General features: G+C 37.9%; 1 protein-coding gene across 2 annotated transcripts in view; it reads left to right on the forward strand.

Moving 5' to 3' along the window:
* Window positions 1-21,911, forward strand: part of Rabgap1l (RAB GTPase activating protein 1 like) — a 262,467-nt gene that overhangs the window by 118,435 nt on the left and 122,121 nt on the right. Inside the window, exons 1-2 of one of the 2 annotated variants that reach the window (XM_050135138.1) lie at window positions 5,950-6,117; window positions 15,114-15,242. In XM_050135138.1, the coding sequence (XP_049991095.1) occupies window positions 5,950-6,117; window positions 15,114-15,242 (297 nt within the window). Of the gene's footprint in view, window positions 1-5,949; window positions 6,118-15,113; window positions 15,243-21,911 lie in introns of those variants that run through there. The other variant, XM_050135142.1, reaches the window with a different exon arrangement.

The following is a 21,911-nucleotide window of genomic DNA, read 5'->3' on the forward strand; positions in this document are numbered from 1 at the left end:
TTAATTAGGGCTGGTATGCAGTTCAGAGGTTTAGTTCATTATCATCATGGCAGGAAGCATGATGACATGCAGGCAGGTACTGGAGAAGTAGCTAAGAGTCCTACATCTAGATTGGCAGGCAGCAGAAGGAAAGAGTGAACTACTGGGCCTGTCTTGAGCTTCTGAAACCTCAAAGCCCACCCCCAGTGACACATTTCCTCAAACAAAGCCACACCTACTCCAACAAGGCCATACCTCCAATAATGCCACTTCTGTGAGCCTATGGGTACCATTTTCATTCAAACCACTATACCATTGACCACTTGCTTTCCAGCAGGCCAGAAAATAATACTTCTAGTCATTCCAGTATAGTTTTGGGACCATTGCTGGCCCTTTTCCTTAACCCCCTCTCAATGCAAAGAAGTTAGAGATTACCACACTCAAGCACAGGATTCTAACATAAAGATTCTTTTGGAGTAGATATGAAAAGCAGACATAAGACAAACTCTTTGCCTAAAAGTAGAGCATAAATGCCCCTTGTGAAGCTGTTCCTGCCATTCCCCATACCAGGAAGGAACTAGCAGCCTTAGGGACAGAGATGATATGACATGGATTATCTACAATATGGAGTGTATTCAAAAGTCTTCTAAGTAACACTTATCTAGCATAAGTTTCTCCATATATTTGCCATCCTGCAGTTTGTCACCCTAGAAACTCAATGTGCTTTTTCTTTGCCTTGTTATTTCTCTGGAAAAAAAATATTGCTCTTTATTAAGATGCTATGCAAGCCCAGGATCTGCCACTCCTCCAAGTGCCTTATTCCTCGGTGCCTCCATGTGTCTGTATCCTGCAGGTATTGAACTTGGTTGTTGTCCCACCTGGTCAGATTTATTTGCAGAACTTCAACTGAAAAGCAAGGTAGATAAAGATTTTTCTCTTCTATGGATGATTTATCCAAACTCCCTTGTTATCATGAGGATATTTCTTAGAATAACAAAAAAATAAAAAGAAAAATGTCTCTATTATGGTAATGTAAGAAAATTTGAGGTGGGCATTGGTGGTGACTCATGACTTTAATCCCAGCACTGGGAGGGTAGGGGAGTTCCGGAGAGGAGGACAGAGGTAGGAGAATCTCTGTAAATTCGAGGCCAGACTGGTTTACAGAGTAAACTCCAGGACAGGCTTCAAAGCTTCACAGAGAAACCCTGTCTCGAAAAAAAAAAAAAAAAAAAAAAAAAAAAAAAAAAAAAAAAAAAAAACCTAAACAAACAAAAAAAAGAGGCATGTAATTTGCTTTTGGGGCTGGATAAATGGCTCAGCAATTAAGGGCACTGACTGCTCTTCCAGAGGACCCTGGTTCAATTTTCTGCACCCTCATGGAAGCTCACAACTGTCTGTAACTCCCAAGATCTACACCCTCACACAGATATACATGCAGGCAAAACACCATGTACATAATAAATAAAAATAAATATAAAAAATCTTTAAAAAGAAAATTTGAGAAATCAACTATTATGAACTAGTTAACACAGAAGTTACTGTTCCAATTATTTGCAGAACTATATAAGTCAAATCTTTTTCTTTTTTTAAAAATTTATTTATTTATTAAAAATTTCCACCTCTCATTTTCCTCTCACTCCCCCTACTCCCCCTCCCCCTTCCTCTCCAGTCCTAAGAGAAGTCAGGGTGCCCTGCCCTGTGGGAAGTCCAAGGCCCTCCCCCCTCCATCCAGGTCTAGGAAGGTGAGCATCCAAACAGACTAGGCTCCCAAAAAGCCAGTACATGCAGTAGAATTAAATTGGTGTCTAATACATGACCAACACTCAACGAATGTTAGGAAAAAAATGAATCAACTATTTCTTAATAATTATTTCAATGATTTTTAAGAGAAAAAAAAAACCCAATGCCATTACCATTGGCTTCTCAGTCAGCCCTCATTGTCAGCCACATTCAGCAAATCCGGTTTGATCATATGCTCGTTCAGTCCCAGTCCAGCTGGCCTTGGTGAGCTCCCATTAGATCAGTCCCACCTTCTCCGTGGGTGGGCGTACCCCTCGTGGTCCTGACTTCCTTGCTCATGTTCTCCCTCCTTCTGCTCATCATCTGGACCTTGGGAGCTCAGTCCAGTGCTCCAATGTGGGTCTCTGTCTCTCTCTCCATCCCTCGCCAGATGAAGGTTCTATGGTGATATGCAAGATATTCATCAGTGTGACTATGGGATAAGGCCAGTTCAGGCCCCCTCTCCTCTGCTGCCCAAGGACCTAGCTGGGGACATCTCCTTGGACACCTGGGAACCCCTCTAGAGCCAAATCTCTTGCCAACCCTAAAATAGCTCCCTTAGTTAAGATATCTTCTTCCCTGCTTCCATATCCACCCTTCCTTTATCTCAACGGTCCCTTTCCCCCAAGCTCTCCCCATTTCTCCCCTTCTCCCTTTTCTCTCCCCATCTCCCCTCCCCCCACCCCCACCCCCACCCCCATGCTCCCTACTTTTGCCTGGCCATCTTGTCTACTTCCAATATCCAGGAGGATAAATATATGTTTTTCTTTGGGTTCACCTTATTTAGCTTCTCTAGGATCACGAATTATAGGCTTAATGTCCTTTGTTTATGGATAAAATACACTTATGAGTGAGTACATACCATATTCATCTTTTTGGGTCTGGATTATCTCACTCAGTAAAGTGTTTTCTATTTCCATCTTTAAGAAAATGTTCTGTATTTTGTTACTGACTCACTTGAACAGTGAGTAAGGTATTTTGGGCTTTGAAGACAGAAGAAAAATTCTGAGGTGACAGTAGCTCTTCTGTTGCTTTAAAAATTCCCGGAATCCAGTCTTCCACTTAGCTGAATGGTGTTCTAGAATAGTTTATTTTCTTAATATTGACAAAGATTCTTTCTGAAAAAAAAAAACGACTGAAAATGGACTAAGACAACATCTATAAACTGAAGGCAGACAGGGTTTCTGAGGAGCAGTTGAAAGGGAAATTGGGGAAACTGAGATCTATGACTATCTATTAAAATGATGCTAACATTGTTTTTCATCAGATACATCAAAATATTTTAAATACTTTGCTTGCCGATACTGTATTTTAATTTTTGAATTTGGTACTTAAAATTTACTTTATAAGCTTGAGAAACAAACCATAGAGTTTATGGTTTAAACAATAGACAAATCATAATGATTTGATTCATTTTTACTTTTTTTTTTAAACCAGAATCTTTTTGGGAAAGAAGTTTATCATTTCTAGTTTATATGGGGAAAAAAACTTAAATGTCTTAAGTGTTCTTTGATACCAAGTCATTTGAGTTGAAATAGCTCCACACCCTTTTTTAAGAACTAATTATATGTATTAGTATAAGCCTGGCATGATGGCATACATCTGTAATTTGGAACATGAAGGCAGAGGCAAGAGGACCAGAAGGTCAAGGCCAGTACACACACAAAGATCGTTGAAGGCCAATCTGGGATATGTAAGACCCTCTTTCCAAGAAAAATTTCTGTAAGCTAAGAAGTCGCTGAATTCTTCCTCCCTCTTCAAGCCAGAATGCTCTGGGTTCTGGATTGTTTATGGTAGTGTTTTTCACAATCTCCTTCAGTAGCACTCCTACTGTTCTTTCAGGTACATGAGTGTAGACATGGTAAAAACTAAGACACCTGTGCGTGTGTGTGTGTTGTGTATAGAGAATGAAAAGCCAAGAACTTCTTCTTTAGTCTCCTACTTCTAACACAATGTGCCCCATTCTAGGCAGCCCAGTAAAGGTTTCCTCTAAATCTTAGGAGCTAAAACACACACACACAGCATACAAACACACCACACCACACACACACACACACACACACACACACACACACACACACAAATCACATACACTAGATCCAAAGTTTTAATGGTAAAAAATGTACTTTATAAAAGCTTTTTTTTAATCCGTATTTTTATTGTTTAATTTTGAGATTATAGTTTAATTATATAATTTCTAATTCCTTTTCCCCACTTCAAACACTCACATATGCCTTTTCTTTCTCTCTTTCAAAATCACAGTCTCTTTTTTATTCATTGTTATTGTATATGTATATGATTATGTAAAAAACAAAGCCTTGCCAGCCAAGTGTTCTACCATAGAACTACATCCTCAGCCCTTTGTTTCTGAGTCAGGGTTTTGCTAGGTAACCCAGGCTGTCCTTGAATTTATGATCCTCCTGCTTCTCAAGTGCTAGTATTATAAATGTGTATCACCATTTCTGGTGGAATCTTAAGGTTTGTTTTTGTTTGTTTGTTTTTGTTTTTGTTTCTAGTTTTCTTGAGATTTTGGGAACAAATCAAGCAACATTTTGTTGAAGGAGGCAATAAATCCCTTCTTGTTTCTTTTCCCTGTAATCTCATTACCGTAGTTAATCTCTCTCTTTTATTTGGATTATAAAGACAGGTCAGTAAGTTTGCATTTGATAACTTCCAGATTCGCAGCTCCTGTGTGATAGGCTGTCCTCAAACTCAGAGATCTTCCTGCCTTGCCTCCTGAGTTCTAGGATTAAGATCTGACTTAGAGATTTACAAATTTTAAAACTGGTTGATTCCTAATGTTAGCAGCCTCTTTAGGGAAGAATTTATTTGATCAGAAATGGCCAAAACTATATGTTGTATAATAAAACATCAGAATTAAATTGCTATTCATCAAGGTCTGTGGCGTATGAAAATTATTTTGTTTTAAGAATTTCAAGTTAATAGTTTCTAAATAGTACTTGTAGTGCTGCACTGTAGGCTTTTATTTTAGCATATTACATGTATATAAATGTGCCCAGCCTTCCCAATGTCTTGTATTGCTCTGTATACTCTACAATTACATGTAATTACAAAAGGACACAATATTTTCATAAACTCTTTAGCTTGAGGGTGTGTCAGTTACTGAATGCTGGTGCATGCTCCTCTGTTCATAGTCTGTCATTTTACCCTAACACTGATCTTGTCTGAAGATTTGGGTAATGTGACAAGGATCTGAGCTTCCCACTTTAAACACACAGAATAAGATCAGATTTCTATCTGTTCTTACTAGAAAGCAAGAGTAAATAGGGTCAGCCTTTTAGCTGTCTGTCTGTCTGATTTTACTGTGAGCACCACATGTAAGGAGAAGCTAGTTCATCTGTCTGTGTGATTGGGATTCAACAGCATAAACTGTCAGACTAACACTGATTGAAGGTGGACTGGGAAGGGAAAGCCTATCTGTCCAATGGCTCGCCATTGGCTTCTTATTACAGCATTCTCCCCTGAGACTCACTCTGCATGCTCATTCACCTACCTCCCCCTTCTGCTCACTCCCCTTCCTTTCTTACCCCTTCATTACTGATTCACAGCTAGAGGCAGCACGGTGGCAGCCGCAGCAGTAACAGGGCAGCAGCAGCGACAGCCACAGCAGCAGGGCTGCTTGTCAGGAATCACGGATTGCAATGAGCTCATCCTTTTCTCCTTGCAGCTTCACAACTGCCCTGGCTTCCTGGCTACTGCTACTGCCGCCTGCTCATACAGAGATATTTTCTCTCTCTCTCTCTCTCTCTCTCTCTCTCTCTCTCTCTCTCTCTCTCTCTCTCTCTCTCACACACACACACACACACACACACACACACAGAGTCACAGTCACACATGCTAGAGCCCTCTGAGCAGCTTGTCCATCTTTACACATGCATCTGAACTCTTCCTGCTCCGCTCCTGGCCATTTTTCCGGGATTCAATTGCTTTTGCCATTTTTTATTTACATCAGCCTTTGATTTCATTCAAACCAATCTACTCCAGGGCTTATGCATAGTTGATAATTTAGCCAAAATGTTTTTCTTGTGGCGATATTAGCTGACTGTTCCCATCATAGACCATCTTGTGCATCCTCCTCGGGAGACGTAGCCTGGCTCCCCTCTCTCTGCAGTTCTTAGGATTGTGCATGAGAGATCCAGCTTTCTCATTCTGGATACCTATTTACTGCTCATGGAAGAAGGGGTACCCTGCCCAGCCCCAGCTGCTAAGCTCACACCTCCTGTCAGAAAGTCCCAGGACATGCACGACGAGAGGAGCAAGCTGGTGAATGAGTATGCATGTCGGGTGCTGGAACTTCTGGGGATGGGGCATCGGCTGTTTGTGCCCCGGCTTCTGGCGGTGAGACTGTTTTTCATTGAACTTAATTTGTAGAGAATTTGTGTCGTCCTGTGAGAATGTTGCTCTAGAGGCTTGTGGGTTCCTGGTTTCTTCCCTTTTCACCCTTTCCTACTGAGAAGGAAGACTGAGTGCTGTGTAGCTTCCTTGAGCCTGGACCATGCCACTCCTTAATTGGGTATAAGAAATTACGGCTGTTTTCTCAAAGTCCAGGGTCATATCAGTGGCATTATCTCTGAGGCAAGGGAGAAAAACAGATTTTCAGACTGCTAGACTCAGCAATGAAACAGAAAACCCCAAAACTTGATGTGGGTGTTATATTATCTGTGTTCCCAAAGGGTTAAATTTTACAATAGAAATAACCATCTATCTAGACTATGCGTGGCTGGCTTTTCAAGCCCTGCAACATGATTCCCAATTAGATTTTGGCAATAGGTATTTATTACCTAAAAATCCTTGGGTAGGAAATTGCAGATTTCTCTCCTGGGGTGATTGAACTGTGTGTCTATAAAACAGCATACAGCTACTGGGTCTGTTCTGTGAGTCTGAGGAGTCAGGTTGGTTTATTTGATTTCCTGAACAAGAGAAAAATCATCCTTCCTTATTTCCTACCAAGGGTTAAAATTAAATACCCACAATCGCTGTGGCAGGGTTTCTCTTCAGTGGTTCCAGAGCTGTGCCTAGCAACTGTTTGGTGATATAATTGGTCCACGGTAGTCTTATACCATCATTTGATAATTGAAAACAATAACCCAGCTTTGTCTGTTTTGTAGGATGGAGTTTTAATGCTATTACAGATTCATTTGATTCTCTCAGATGTGTATCTTTTTGGTACAATGTTGTTTATTAGACTGTATTTAATTCTCACTTCTCTTCCTCCATTTCTTCTGTCTGTTCATAACAGACATTCTGTAGTCATGTGTATGAGAAATTTCCCACTATGAAAAAAGTCTGTTCATCATAACACGATGAAGTTAGGTGTGATGAGCAGTATACAATTATAGGGAGGTCATTTCAAAAATATAACAATTCCTTTTCCATGTAGGGAAGAATTTTTAAAAAGCTCAATACATATGTTTTAATGCCTAGTTGAAACAATTGTTTTCCTGATTCACAGTTTATAAGGGACAAAACTGAAAGATCCTAATTATATTAGAAATGAATGTTGTTTTATTTTTAATTTCAGGAATTTGGCACCAGGAATTGCTGATATACATTTAAACAAATTCCTTGTATCTCTGAGTCTTGGTGTGACAAATTTCCGTATCTTAAAGGGCAATTAGCCAACACTTGAGGGCTTCTATCAGTGACTTCACAGTCATCTGGTATAGCTTTCTTAACATTTACATTTTCAGTTTTTTTAAGTAAAACAAAAATTGATAGCTAAGATGTCTCACACTCATCTATACTAGAGATAAATTTAAACTTCTAATTCAAAACATTTAATTAGCAATAATATCCACAGGGAGTTGAGCTCCCAAACTTGAGATCTTAGTGAAGTTACATATTTCCCCATGTTGCAATGGGACAAATCTGATTGCTAAATGAAGTATTTAAAGTAAATGCTTTCCTCAGGATTTTTTGTACTGTATATTTTAGAGCCTAGACCATGGTGCTAACTGTATGGCATGTGACCAGCATATGCTGACCTGTGTATGTGGCTATTTGGAAATCTCTGGCCTTATTTTACACTGTTATCCTTGAAAGATTGTTGATAGAATCCTGGTTATATGTGGTTTATATTTGGGGTGTCCTTTAATTAACATGGTGGCTATAAATTGGGATCTGCTATCTAAAGAGTTACCACTCAAATTTTCACATATATACTGGGAAATGGGTGGGTGGGTTCAGGTGCTCAGCATATGTTATTGGACTGACTGATGGTTCAGGATTGAGGACTGGTTAGTATAGGGTGGTCCTAAAAGACATGCAGTGTTATTATCATTTTTTTCCACTTAAGAGGACAAGACTGAAGTTTAAGACATGACTGCCATTTTAATCATGTTTTATATATGAAGACATACAAATACTACAGATTCCCAGTTTTTCACAAAAGTTAAAACCAGGCATAACTGTGCTTGCCTGTGATCCAGGCACTCAGGAGGCAGAGGCCAAAGGTCAATTTGTGCTACATAGTGAGTTCCAGTTCAGGCTATGCTGCAAACAACTGTAAACATCTCATACGTCAGCTAAATAACATTTTCCTCTTCTAAAGACTCAGACCTACAGCAATTGGGGGGACCGTAAGTAGAAATCCTATTGGACATCATAACTGAAAGAAGAAAAAAAAGACTATTTAGAGTAAAAAACATCACAGATGGGAAAAGAACCATGCAAATTTCCCCCCTAAATACTCACCTAGAATTTTATTACTTAGGAAAGACCTTGAGGAAAAATTTCTCATGCAAGAGTTCTTAGAAGTTTAGAATAGAAACATCTGGAACACAGATGTTAGATCTATTTCACCCAATTTGCTTCTTTAAAAAAGAAAGAAAAAAAATAAAAAAAAGAAAGAAAGAAAGGAAGACCCTGTCTCGAAAAACCAGAAAGAAAGAAAGAAAGAAAGAAAGAGAGAAAGAAAGAGAGAAAGAGAGAGAAAGAAGAGAAAGAAAAGTCATTTGAAAATGTGTTATTCTTACACTGAATTTTTCAGTGGGAAAACACATTCAAAGTGGTGTCAGCACTGGCTCATGGCCAGAGGTTGTGTGCTCCGGGGACACTGGTGGGAGAGGAAACGCCTTTATTCTCTTCACAGTCAGAATGCTTCTTTTCCTCTAGGGTTTCTCTTTTTGCAGTCATGTGACATGAGAAGTTATTATCATATCATTATATATTAAAATTAGTGCTAGCTATAGCTTCAATACTGATATCCTGAATAGTTCTACAGTGAGTTCAAAGGACTTCAAGCAAGACTGAGAGGGATATGTGTGTGTGTTTTTGTGTGTGTGCTTGTGTGCATGCATGTGTGTGTGCATGTGTCTTCAAGCAACTATTCTAGCTGCCCATTTAGCAACCATTGCAATATGTTACTTTGATGAAATTTCTTAGGCTTTCAAAATATGCCCTAATATGTTCTTTGTTTGTGGATTTTTCTGAAATATTTGTTTAAAGCAAAGGTAAAAGACTACTGGAGACAGAATGGCTCCTGTTTTTAACTCTGTCTCTAAAATCCATAAAGATTGTTCCCTGAAGAGAGATTACAACTTTTTAAAAAGTTAAAGACCCCAATACAGAAGGTGTCATGTGTATGCCCCTCAGAAATCCCAAATCATCTTTATATCAAAGTAAATCCAAAGTCAGTTCCCTAGTTTGTACTGTGTAAATATTGGCTCTTACCCTGGGTCTGTTATACCTAGAACCTGTAGGAATCTATAGACCACAATTATGTTAATGTCTCTTGTGTGCCTGATGATTTCATTCTTCCCACTGAGGCAACTGCCAAGAACATTATAGTAAAACCACCTCTTTCTTCTGGATATTTTTTCTAACTACTTGAAAAGAGACCGAAGTAGAACTTGTATAAATGTCTTAATCATGCCCATAATCTTTATATATAATTCTGTTCAAATGAAGGAATGGGTGATGTCTCCTCTGCATATGTAATTGATAAATATGGTTCACATTATTTGAAATATTTGTCAGAAAGCTTGGGAATCAGAAGAGACATGTATTGGTAAAACACTGACTTTTAGATGTTATCTTTAAGTAGTTCTTATTTTAAAAGTGGTTGCGTTTTTAATTTAAAAGTGAAGAAAAGACATTTGCTTAAAGATCCCTATGTTACCTTTTGACCACTGTTACTTAACAATGTTGGAGAAGTTTATTTTTTGAGAGTTTATTTTTTTCCTTGCAATTATTCAAAAGCATTGTAGAAACACTCTTCAGAATTTGCCAATAAGATGCAAAAAGTTGGCTCATCTTCTATGGGCTAGGCTTATAACCAAAAATATAAGAATTTTCCAGTAGAAGAATAATCATCTTTCCAGTTTAAATCAAGTCTAGCTTGATGGAATTCTGGGGTCAGAAGCCAGGACATCTTTTGGGGGTACTTAGTTTGATTAGGGAAGTGTTGGTCTTCCTGTTAGGGGTACATATTTAAAGCTTAAAAGTTATCATGAAATCATGTGCTAAGCTTCTCTTCATTGTCAGGGATTAATATTCATACAACTATAAGCCTAATTATATCCATCATTATCATCATTATATCTAGGTAATTATTAATTTGTGTGTATTAGAACTAGTAATCCTGGCTGAGACAGCACTTCTTGTGCTTTAAATTAACAATAATATAAATGTTTGACATCTGTGAAACATATGTCTTTAATAAAACAAGTTCAGTGCTACTCTAAATCTGAATATATAAAGTATTTCATATAGGTAGTATGTATTTAAGGGATATGGGGAGGGAGAACAAGCAAAGTAGCAAAATGCTAGGACGTTTGTTTCTGAGTTGTGAGGCTTTATGTTAAACTTAAAAACCTTGTCTTGGGCTGAGGAGTTGCATCAGTGGGTAAAGTGCTTAAGAGTAAGGAAAATGTCATTTCTAATCAGCAGCATCCACATGAAAGCCAGGTGTGTGATGGTGTGTGCCTGTCACCTCAGTACCAGGGAAGAAAGTCAGGATCCGTGATTTCATGGGCCACCAGCCTAGTTGAAATGACAGTGAGGTTCAATGAGAGTCCCTGTCTGAAAGCATAAGGTGGAGAGGAAATTGAGGAAGGCGTCTTGTTGTCAATGTTGGGCTTATAAGCATGCACACATGGGCAAGTTTACCAGTCCTCCATTTTGCTTTAATGTGAGGAGCCATGACTATGTATTCTGAAACCAAAAACAAACATACAGTGAATCTTCCAGGTACACATACACACACATAGATAAATTACTATGTTTTACAATTTTTTAAAAAGCAAACTAAGGATATGTAGGTTGGGGTAGAACTAATGGTTAGTATGTGTGAGGTCCCGGTTCTGTTCCCAGCACCTGTTTTCTGTTAAATTCTTAGTGAAGTATCCAAATCTTTGCAAAGTATAGTGTCTGTGCCTCAGTTATAGAGGGAAAACCTCTTAGATACAGTTGTCAGAAAGTGGAGAGGTAGCCCTATAAGCTTATAATCTACTTATGGCATTACAAAGACATTTGAAGTGACAATGTTTATAGAGGTCTCTTAAAGATAGAAAATTGGAAGAAAATGCCTTTAGAATCAAAGTAGGACTGCAGGTTGTCTTTAGAACACACAGGAACAAGGTTTTTTGTTTAATTTTTAATTTTGTTACTTTATTTCATGTGTGTGGGTGTTCTGTGTGCATGAATGTCTATATGCCCTATGCCTGCAGCGCTGGCAGAGGCTAGCTATCAGAAGCCTTCGGATCCTCTGGAACTTGAATTACAGACAGTTGTGAGTGGTCATGTTGGTGCTTGGAACAAAACCCAAGTCATCTTCAAGAGCAACAAGTACTCAACCACTGATCCATCTCTTTGGCCCCCAACGGAGGTTTTTAAGTATCCTTTGCCTAGGTGATATCTTTTTATCATCACAGTGAAATAGTTTTATTGAAATCCACAAAAAATATAAATTATTAGAACTAGGACTATAGAATGTTTTATTTTTATTGTGAATGACTGAATGGGAGAGGTACAGATGGGCTCGCTTGTACATGTGCACAGATGCTGGAGAACACCTGGGTGTCCGCTCTATCATTCTCTGCCTTTTCTCACCTCGCTGACCCTGGAGCTAGGCTGGCCAGCCACAAGCCCTAGCAGTCCTTCTGCCTGCCCCCCCCCCCCCCATAGCGCTGTAATTGCAGGCGTGTGAGCTTTCACACCCAGCTCTTTACATGGTGCCAAGACTCAGGCTCCAGTCTTCATGCTTGCACTCTTAGTGCTCTGACCACCGAGTAACCTTCTCTAGCTCCTGGACAGCTTCCTTTGTGGAATGAAAAGTATCAGTGAGTGTAGGCACTGTTTTTAAACACAGAATTTTATTTTCTAAAACTATTTGAACAAAGCAAAGGTAACTTACCAAATTGTCAGCCCTTATATTTGTTTTAGACTTAACAACGTGTATTCATATACCTTAGCTTACTTCATTTTCAAGATGGAAAAATGTGCAACATCACAAGTTAGCAAGATTTGAAATTAAAATGAGTTTATTTCAGTGTCTGTAATTATATTTCACTACCTTTTTGTACCATCCAGAGATTTAGGTGCTGGTTTCTGTATTTCCAATCTTGGGCCTCCTTGTTTTTTTGGATTTTGTTTTTTAAAAGATTTATTCATTTATTCTGTATACAGTGTTCTCCCTCCATGTATGCCGTTGGGCCAGAAGAGGATGCAAGATCTCATTACTGATGGTTGTGAGTCACCATGTGGTTGCTGGGAACTGAACTCAGGACCTCTGGAAGAGCAGCCAGTGCTCTTAACCTCTGAGCCACCTCTCCAGCCCCAGGCCTCCTTGTTATGTGGCTGTTATAGTTCTTTTACTTCTTGGGTTCAACTGACTTAGGGAAGCCAATGCTAATAGTGTTTTCTTATTATTGCCATTATCTTCATCACAGTGTGTGTGTGGGTGTGAGGGGTGAGTATGTGTGTGGCGGGAACATACACAGGCACAGATTGACATCAGAGAATAATATTGTAAAGTTCGTTCTCTCCTTACACCTTTACATGGATGCTAAAGATTAAAGTCAGGTTGTCAGGCCTACATAGCTCCCTAGTTAGGATTACTATTGCTACGATGAAACACTGTAACAAAAAAAAAAAAAAAAGAGGTTGGGGAGGAAAGGGTTTATTTGGCTTACATTTCTACATTGCTGCTCATCATCATCCAAGAAAGTCAGGACAGGAACTCAAAACAGAGCAAAAACCTGGAGGCAGGAGCTTTACAGAGACCATGGAGGGGTGCCTTACTGGCTTTCTCATCATGACTTGCTTAGCCTGCTTTTTTAAAAAACCTGGACTACCAGCCTAGGGATGGCACCACCCACAATGGGCTGAGCTCTCCCCCATCAGTCACTAACTAAGAAATGCCCTATAGCCATATCTTATGAAGATATTTTTTTCCAATTCAAGTTTCCTCCTATCAAATAACTCTATCTTGTGTCAGGTTAACATAAAATTAGCCAGTACATCTAGCAAGTGGTTTAACCACAGGGCTATCTTGCCAGCCTGCCCAAGTAGACAGCCACCAGGTGATTTGATTTCTGCTCTACAGAGACTCAACCTTAGGTAGTTTCAGCACAACCCTCATGGGGAGACCTACAAAGCACTGCCTTTGAAACTGTGGTTTCCTCCAAGAACCACAGTCTACAATGCCATTCCCATCTGACTAATGTCTAATGTGTGAAGAGAAAGTTTTCTTCATTCTTGATCCCTTTGTTCATTTATGTGAGCTCAGTGACCAGGCTTGATATTGGGTCTTGGAGATTTAGAAAATCAGGTAGCCAAGCTACCAGCTCAGAACCTACTTGAGTTTTCCAGCTTTTATAATTCAGTTATGTGTTGTCTTCAGCAATAGGATCTTACTCTCAAGTTCCAGAGGGTAACAAAGGGCAATGGCAATACCCTGTAATATTTGTGTATCTATGGGACCACACTGGACAATTCAAAAAGAGATAACTCATTCCTGGTACTAGGAGTTTTGTTCACTAGCATGTGGTACCTACTTGGGTCTTGTCCCTTCACTCTAGGTGACTTCATTTAAATTCTTTAAATATGTATATAGGTATTCATTTTAGGATGCAATACTAGGTTTCCATACGGGTTTTTCAAAGGGCCTGTAGTACTAACTACCCTCCTCTACCCTGCCCTTCCACCCCTTCCCATTTGAACCTTCCTGTTACATTATTTTCCTTTCTCCCTTTATATCACTGTGTTCTTTCTCCCTTCCCTTAAAAGATCCCTGCTTTCCCCATGGGCCCTTAGTAGTTTTCTAACCTCTATGGGTATTCCAGTTAAAACACACATATCTAAAGGTTGAAAGTTAACATTCATATATCAGAGAAAACATGTCAATTACATAACATCTTTAAAACATATCTGTGTGTGTGTGTGTGTTTTGAGGTAAGTGTACTGGAATACACCTTATACTCATGGTGATCTACCTACCTCAGCCTCCTTAGTTTTGGAATTTCAGGCTTGTGACATTTTTCCTGGCTAAAATATTTAAATTTCAGTTTTACTTATTTCTATGTACCCTTCTACCTAAATCCTTAGTGTGTTTAAGAAATTTTGCCATAGTTGTTTCAATTTTTTAGTAGAATATTGCAGAAAATACTGCAAAATCTAGAAAAAAGTCACCCATGATCCTTTTATGTAGGCAAACATTTTGTTTTGTTTCCTTTCAGTTTTTTGTCCTATGTGCAGATGTTCTTACTGACTTCCACATGGTGATTTTTTTAAAAAGTGAATTTGGCAAACAGGTTTTTAGTAAGAAGTCAGTAGTTAAATGGTTTGCTTCGTTTACTTGTTCGAGGCATTCTCTAGTTGCTGGATCGATGTCTTGTTTTCTTCACTTGAGCTGCTGTTGTCCTTAGTTGAAAAGGAGCAGTCGTCCTATTAGGTTTTGTTATGTAACTCTGATGGGCTTTGATTACTTTGTTTGTGTCTTCAATGAGGTTTCTAATAATCTTTAAAATCCTCATCAAGGTAAAGTCATGAATTAATGCAGAGTTTACGCATTTTCTTTTTCTTTTCTTTATTTTTAAGCATCTTTTATTATTATTTGTTCTTTTCTTCTAGATTGGTAAACTTTGCTGGGATTCACTAATATAATCTCCATATAATATGAATTACAAGTTAATGTGTTAATAATTGTCTCTTACATTGCTTTAGGGTTTATAATTTTAGCATGTAACAGCAATATTTTCTGAATAGTGGAAATACTGAAAGTATCTTCTAAAAGTATATTCATGAAAATCAACAGTTTTTTTTTTGTCGTGCATTTATTCATATGATGTGCACAGGCTGAAGTGTGGTGATATGTCTTGGTGATTGTTTTTCAGACCTCAAAGGAAGACCTCCTGCAGGCTGATTTCGAAGGCGCTTTGAAGTTCTTCAGAGTTCAGCTTCCAAAGAGGTACCGGGCAGAGGAGAATGCAAGAAGATTGATGGAGCAGGCTTGCAATATTAAAGTAAGATCTATGAACTTACATATGATAGCAGTATAATTTGCATGTAGAATAACATAAACATAGCAAATTGTGTTAAACTCCTTGTGTGTGTGTTGCTGTTTTCTGAGTGTGTTTTAGGGATTTTGTATACAAACTAGTCTCTCCTAGACTTTTCTGTCATCTAGGATGTTGACAGTTGTTCTATCTTTTATCAGGACTTAAAGTGAAAGGTTGATGGCTCAGATTGTAATAAAAGGGAAGCAAACATTTATCTTCTAGGTGGGGCTCTAATATCGGCTGCTATAATAGTGGTTTCCATGGCAGCCGACTTGGTATTTTAGCTTTTGCCATCTGTTTTAAGATTATTTAGGACAAAGCAGGAAAAACATGCCAAGCAGGTCTTTCCCTTTTTTTTTAAGGTACTTAGGCAGTTTGAGTCTTGATCTGGCCAGAAACCACTTCATATCTACCAGATGTCTGTAGATATGTTGGTCCATGTCATGTGTCTGATTAAGCAAATCTTATAAATTAGCTTAAAATTGAAAACTGTATACAGACAATTAAAAATTAAGGTGAGAAAATGTATTTTCTCTAAAAGATTTGGAACCATTTTGCTAATTACTTATGCTTCCAAAATATATACACCTAACCATGACATAAATATAAATCTGTTTTTTAGGCAGACAGACAAGCATTATGGACCTTATATTATTACAGAAGAAACAGACCATAAATAATTAACATGATGATTTATTTATGTTGGAAGGTGAATTAGTAAATATAGAAAAAAAGAAAGTAAAAAGGAAATAAGTGAGTTGTGATGTTTTTACTAGTGTGTGTAGACCTGCCTGCCTCTTCCTCTTGAGTTCTGGGATTAAAGGTGTATGACACCATGTCCAACTTGTAGACCTGTAAAACTTTTCTCAATAACAATTTTGATTTTTAGTTCTAACTTATTTTGAAATAGATTACAAATGCCCAAAGCATAAATCAATGCTGAAAGTAAATAACTGAATAGGAAATTATTTTGTCTTTCAAATGAGCACCATATTTTAAAAGATCATTTTCTAAGTACACCCCCACCAAAACATAAAGGCCTCTCAAATCTTTATTCTGAATGCTAAGTTGTAAAAGCCTTCAAGACTAATTATTTGAGCAGAGCATAGTAGCATATGCATATTATCTCAGCACTTAGGAGGTTGAGGCAGTGGGGCTGATTCAATTTGTTTGAAACCCAGGATAGATACTGTTGGAATACCCTTTATCTCAAAACACAAACCAGAAAGACAGATAGACAGATGGCTAGACAAGTACATAGAAACTGATTGACTGAACTAAATGTCTTAGACAAAATTATGTTTACACATACACTTTGAAATGTATTCCAAAGGGCTGTGAACTGAATTTTGTAGGATGTAAATTTGAAATAGGTTTTAGTTGCTGGTTGTTCAGAGATGCCAAGAGAATTACAGTTACCCAGGTTACGTTTAGATTACAATTGCTTTAGAAGTCTAAAGTAAAATATTCAGTTCCAAGATACAAATATACACCAGGCCTGGTGACACATGCTTTTAATCTTGGTATTTGGGAGGCAAAAGTAGGTGAATCTCAGTGAGTTCAGGGACAGCTTGATCTACATACTAAGTTTGGGCCAGCCAGGGCAGCATAGTGAGACTCTATTTAAAAAAATAATAAAAGTAACATACAAAAGGCAACACTGACCTGAAAAAGGAAGTTAAGGAAGGAAAACGAGGTATCAGGTGCCTATTTTGCACCAGGAACTATGCAAGAGAACTCAGGAAATAAGGGTTAAAATGAGGCCTGGGGGATTAAAAGAGGTAAGTAGGCTTGGAGAGAAGGCAGAAATCCATAGGTGAGGAGAATGCAGACTTAAATGTAGGTACTTATCAGAGGTTAGAGTGAGAGAGGGCTTGGGTGAACACTGGGGAGAGGGGATTCTGAGACTGCAGAGGTAAGTGGAAGAAGCCATGGGAAGCAATCTGGGCTTCAGCTTGTGGACTCTGGTAAGTACTGAGAGGTTGTGAATAAAAGACAGAAATGACAAGATTTATGTTTTAGAAATGTTGTTCTAACTGTTGTGTGAAAAAAATCCATTGACAGATGTCTGATTAGATGGTGGTGACAGCACTTTTCAGGCACTGTTGCAGAAATCAAGTGAGGAATGACTAGGTTGATTGTTATGGTTTGAAGTGAGAGGGACAGGAGATATGAAAGAGATAGAATTGGCAGACAGGTTAAATGACAGGGGAAGAAAGCCAATAAAGGTACTCAGCATTCCTAGGTTGGCAACTTAGTAGTGATCACACTCAGAAAGAAACCAAGAGAATGAATTGTACAAGTGGGTGTTAATGAGTTAAGATGTGCTATGTTGCTGGTATATTGTCCTACACTCATATCCAGTGGTCAGGTGGACATTGAAGTAAGAGCTAAGCTAAAAGTAGGTATTTGGAAGTCATAACATTAAAACCATGGAGTAAGTGACTTCTCATAAAGAGGAATATGAAGTGTTCAGAGAGAAAGGTTGATGATCAATGCATAAGCATAATATATGACTGTGGATAGAAGTAGGCAAAATGGTAGGCAAATCTCATAAGAGTATGACATGTGAATGTTAAGGGAAAGGGCATTGTTGTGAAGAAAATATATTTGAGGCCCTGGGTTCTATCCTTAGCACAAGAGGAGGAAAATGATGAGGACAAGATAAACAAGTATCAGTGATTCCTTGAAGCCATGTAAGGTACTGAGGACTGGACAATGGACTTTGCACAATAATTAATGACCTTAGAGGAAGCATAAGACCTTATACTTATACTGTGGATTGAAGTATAAGACCTAATCATTAAAAAGATAAATAAGAAGTGAGAAATGAAGATTAGGTGCTTTCTCTAAATGGTTATAGAGGACAGGAAATGGAATAGCCAGCAAGTAAGTTAGAGGATAAATACAAGAGCAAGATAGAAGATATGCATAAGATGAATTTATAGAGAATGGGAATGTTGAGTCTTTAAATGCTTAAAACCTTAATAAAACTTAAGTTTTTACATTGAGCATCTGCAATATGGCAGGTACTATGCTTAATCCAAAGAATATGAGGCTGAGCAAAAACAAGTACTCTTTCTAAACTAATGGAGCTTTCAATGTTGTAAAGAAAATGTTAATAAGATAACCTTGTTAGTATTAAAGTTATGGGGATGGGAATGTAATTGTTGAGTGCTTGTCATTGTCTTAGTTACTTACTCATATTTATATACCCAAGAAAAAGCAACTTAAAGAAGGGTCTCAGAGAGACAAAGTCTACCTAACCCTAACCTAAATTGGGAGCATGGAGGGCGGGGTGGGGGTGGGAGGGGAGAAGGGAAGAAGGAAGGGGAGTGGGCGAAAGATGTATAGCTCACTCCTATTCAAAAAATTAAAATTAGAAAGATTAAAAGAAAGGGGGAGAGAAGGGGGAGAGGGAGAGAGAGAGGGAGAGAGAGAGAGAACACTAAGAGGGGGCCAATATGACTTTAGTTTAGAGAGTTATGAGGATATAAGAGATCAAAACTTTCTAGAGAGAGACCTGCCAATAGAGAGAGACCCACAGAAAGAAAAAAGTTGAAGATTCAATAAGGAAAAATAAATATATCAACAGTGAAGGACCTCCAAGGAAGTAGAGATTCATCTCAGAAGAATGTGTCTTTCTTCCATTACAATAGAAGAAAATAAGCAAGGGATGATGAGTAAAGGCCATTGTACAATTTAGTGAGGAGGAAAGAGGAGCTGTTCCATCAGAAGCTCTGTGTTATTTTTGTTAAGCAGGACCTAGAATGAAGGAACTATAGTAGAAGCACATGGGAAAACAAAACTTTAGGCATAGTAGAAAAACAAAAGAATTGCCAAATTGGATTATTAAAGAGCACAAATCTGTAGTAGCAAAAAATCTAAATGTTTTCTGGTTTCTCTAGAAACCTTCAACAGTATAAATGTATATTTATGGAAAGGAGAAAGTTATTTCAACCTTAGTTAAGGTTTGTCAGCATAAGGCAAAGAAATGGCAATGATATGTTAGTAAGATATATCTCAGGTAAGGGGACAAAAGTAAAGAGAAAAGAAAGCATCCTAAATTTGCAGTTCCTGCCAATTTTCATGGTGTAAATGCAACTGCTGCAGTCTGTTTTAATCTACCAGTGACTTAATAGCCATATCATTTAATTTCCAAATATTGACAGTCATTCTTCTATGCTGGAGGCTGCTGCCTCAAGCTCTTTCAAGGCTCAAGAAGATGAGGCTAGTGGCAGGAGAGTGGTTAACAGTATGAATACTGAAGTCTCATTAAAAAGAAAGTAAAGGCAGATTGAGACTAGGTGACTAAAAATAGAAGAGTACAACAAAGAATTGTTGAACTCGATGATAGAAAGAACAGTAACAGAGGTGATCACATGACTTATTTGTAGTTATTCAATGAATAAAATGTTTTTCAAAAATTCTTAAAGGTAGTTTTCTGATACCATTATCAAAATCATTTGGTTTTTCAGCTCAAATTACTTGGTTGCAGTAAAACCATGCTAGTTGCTATTGGCATTCCTAGCCAGCTGCTGTTATATGTTCTCTTCATCCTAACAATGGGGTCTTTATTGCTTTTGGTTTGTACTGATCATACATCAAAAACCTTGAAATGTGTAAGGAAGAATAAGCAAAAGTGACAGAGGCAAATGAGTGTACTGGAGTGAATGAGGAGGCTCCTCTTGGCTAACTGGAAAACTCTAACCTGGCCTGTTGCTTATACACCAGAATTATCCTATTCTGTTCTGGAAAAGTAGCTACCAATGGCAAGATTTTACCATAGTAACTGATTTCCTCAGATAATTCTAAACTATGTTCTATCTTAATTACCTATATACTGGGCTAGTCAATTTCCAGTCTTCCAGAATAGATGAATACAATTTGATCTTACCTTTCACAAACCATTATTTTAATGATGGTGGTGAATTCCTTTACCTCTTTTTTCCTCTGAGAACTCCATCCATAGTTATAACCATGGATTTTAGTTCATTTGAGAATTAAATAACTTCACTCTAGAAAAAAACATTAATATTGAATTCAGTTTGCTTCTAATTTCTTCATGCTGTTTGCTGTTTATTACTGCCCCTGTTGTTGCATATGAATAAAAGCGTACACTCCCAAGTGGAGGTTTCTTTAAATTATCAGAAGCCACATAAAAGCTTTGGTTAATTTCATGGGTCCACATTCTCTGCCTTTATGTACAATATTGAAGAGGTTCTTTTATTTTTACTTTTTATTTCATGAAACTGTGTCTTGTATTCTCCTATAAAGACTTCTCTGTAACATGGGAAAACACCCTTGGGACATTTTGTTTAAAATGACATAATCCCTTGCTGGAGAATGTTCATTATATTTTAAGATACAGCAATGTGATAATTAGTAACTGATAATGAAGGAATTTATCAACACACTTCCTTTATTTATTTATTTTTGAGACTTCCAATAGTATTTTTAATCCTCAGTGCACCTCAGAACTGGGACATTATTTTGTGTTCGCCCAAGAAGCTAGGAGCATGTTAATGTTGGATGCTGTCTGAAACAGTTGACTGCAGGTATAGAAGACAAGCCCCCCACCTCCACCCTGCCGCCCCGCATAGGCACCAGGCACTACGTATCTAAGGATACTTAGAAAGCTCAGGCTTTATGTTGCTTTTGAGTGATTGCCATGCATGGGTTCCTTTGATTCTGTATTTCATCTTTACCCTGTATCTACTTCTGCAGTTCATTAAAAAGAAAGCCATGTAGACATTTAAAATTTAAGTTGATGGGTGAATTGTGCATTCTCTATACATCTTTAAATGCTCTTTTCTCACATAAAATAAGATAAATAGACACAAAAATTGATTTTTATATAGATGTTTCTTTTTTAGAAAAAAAAATATTAAACCACAGGAATACTGCTCTGTAGCCTTATGTACAAATTCAAATTAGTACTGTTTTCTCCCTGCACGTAATTAACAAGAAAAAGAAACATCAGAATTGCTTTCTCATTCTTACTAGAGTTTCCAGCATGACTTCATATAATATTATTAAACATTATTATGAAGGTTATCTTTAAGGAAAAAAAAAGAATTACCAGAACAGACTGACAAGACACTGCATAAGGGGAGATTGTAGACAGTGTTGTCAGGAATTTTAGCACTGAAGTTGTGCACATCAGCCTGTCTTCATTTAACATAAGAAGTAATACTCAGTCCTAGATATTTTCAACTACTTATGTCCCTTTCTATCAAAATCACCTCTCTCCAGCTCTAGCTATTTCATGTCTTGGTTATCTAAAGTCAAATATTGACAACTGCAAACACTTGGTGGTTAGAAGTGTATCCACATTGCCCTGGCAATATAGTTCAGTTGGTAAAGAGTTTGCCTAGCATGCACAATGTTGATACAAGCTTGCAACCCTAGGTTTGGGAGGTGAAGCAGGAAGATCAGAAGTCTGAAGATGTATTAAGATAGTCATTTCAAGGCCAGCCATGGCTACATGAGACACTGCCTGAAAAAAAATAATCTTTATATACCATTTGCACAATTGTTCCCATACACAGTATTTTTTTTTTCTGCTAGATCCTCAAAATGACAGAAAAGGGAAAACAGCTGATCATGTGCAGATATTTGTACTTAGGAAAT

Source organism: Alexandromys fortis, unplaced genomic scaffold (assembly GCF_014885135.2).
Source record: "Alexandromys fortis isolate MF-2015 unplaced genomic scaffold, M_Fortis_MF-2015_v1.1 scaffold_21, whole genome shotgun sequence".
Classification (NCBI taxonomy): domain Eukaryota; kingdom Metazoa; phylum Chordata; class Mammalia; order Rodentia; family Cricetidae; genus Alexandromys; species Alexandromys fortis.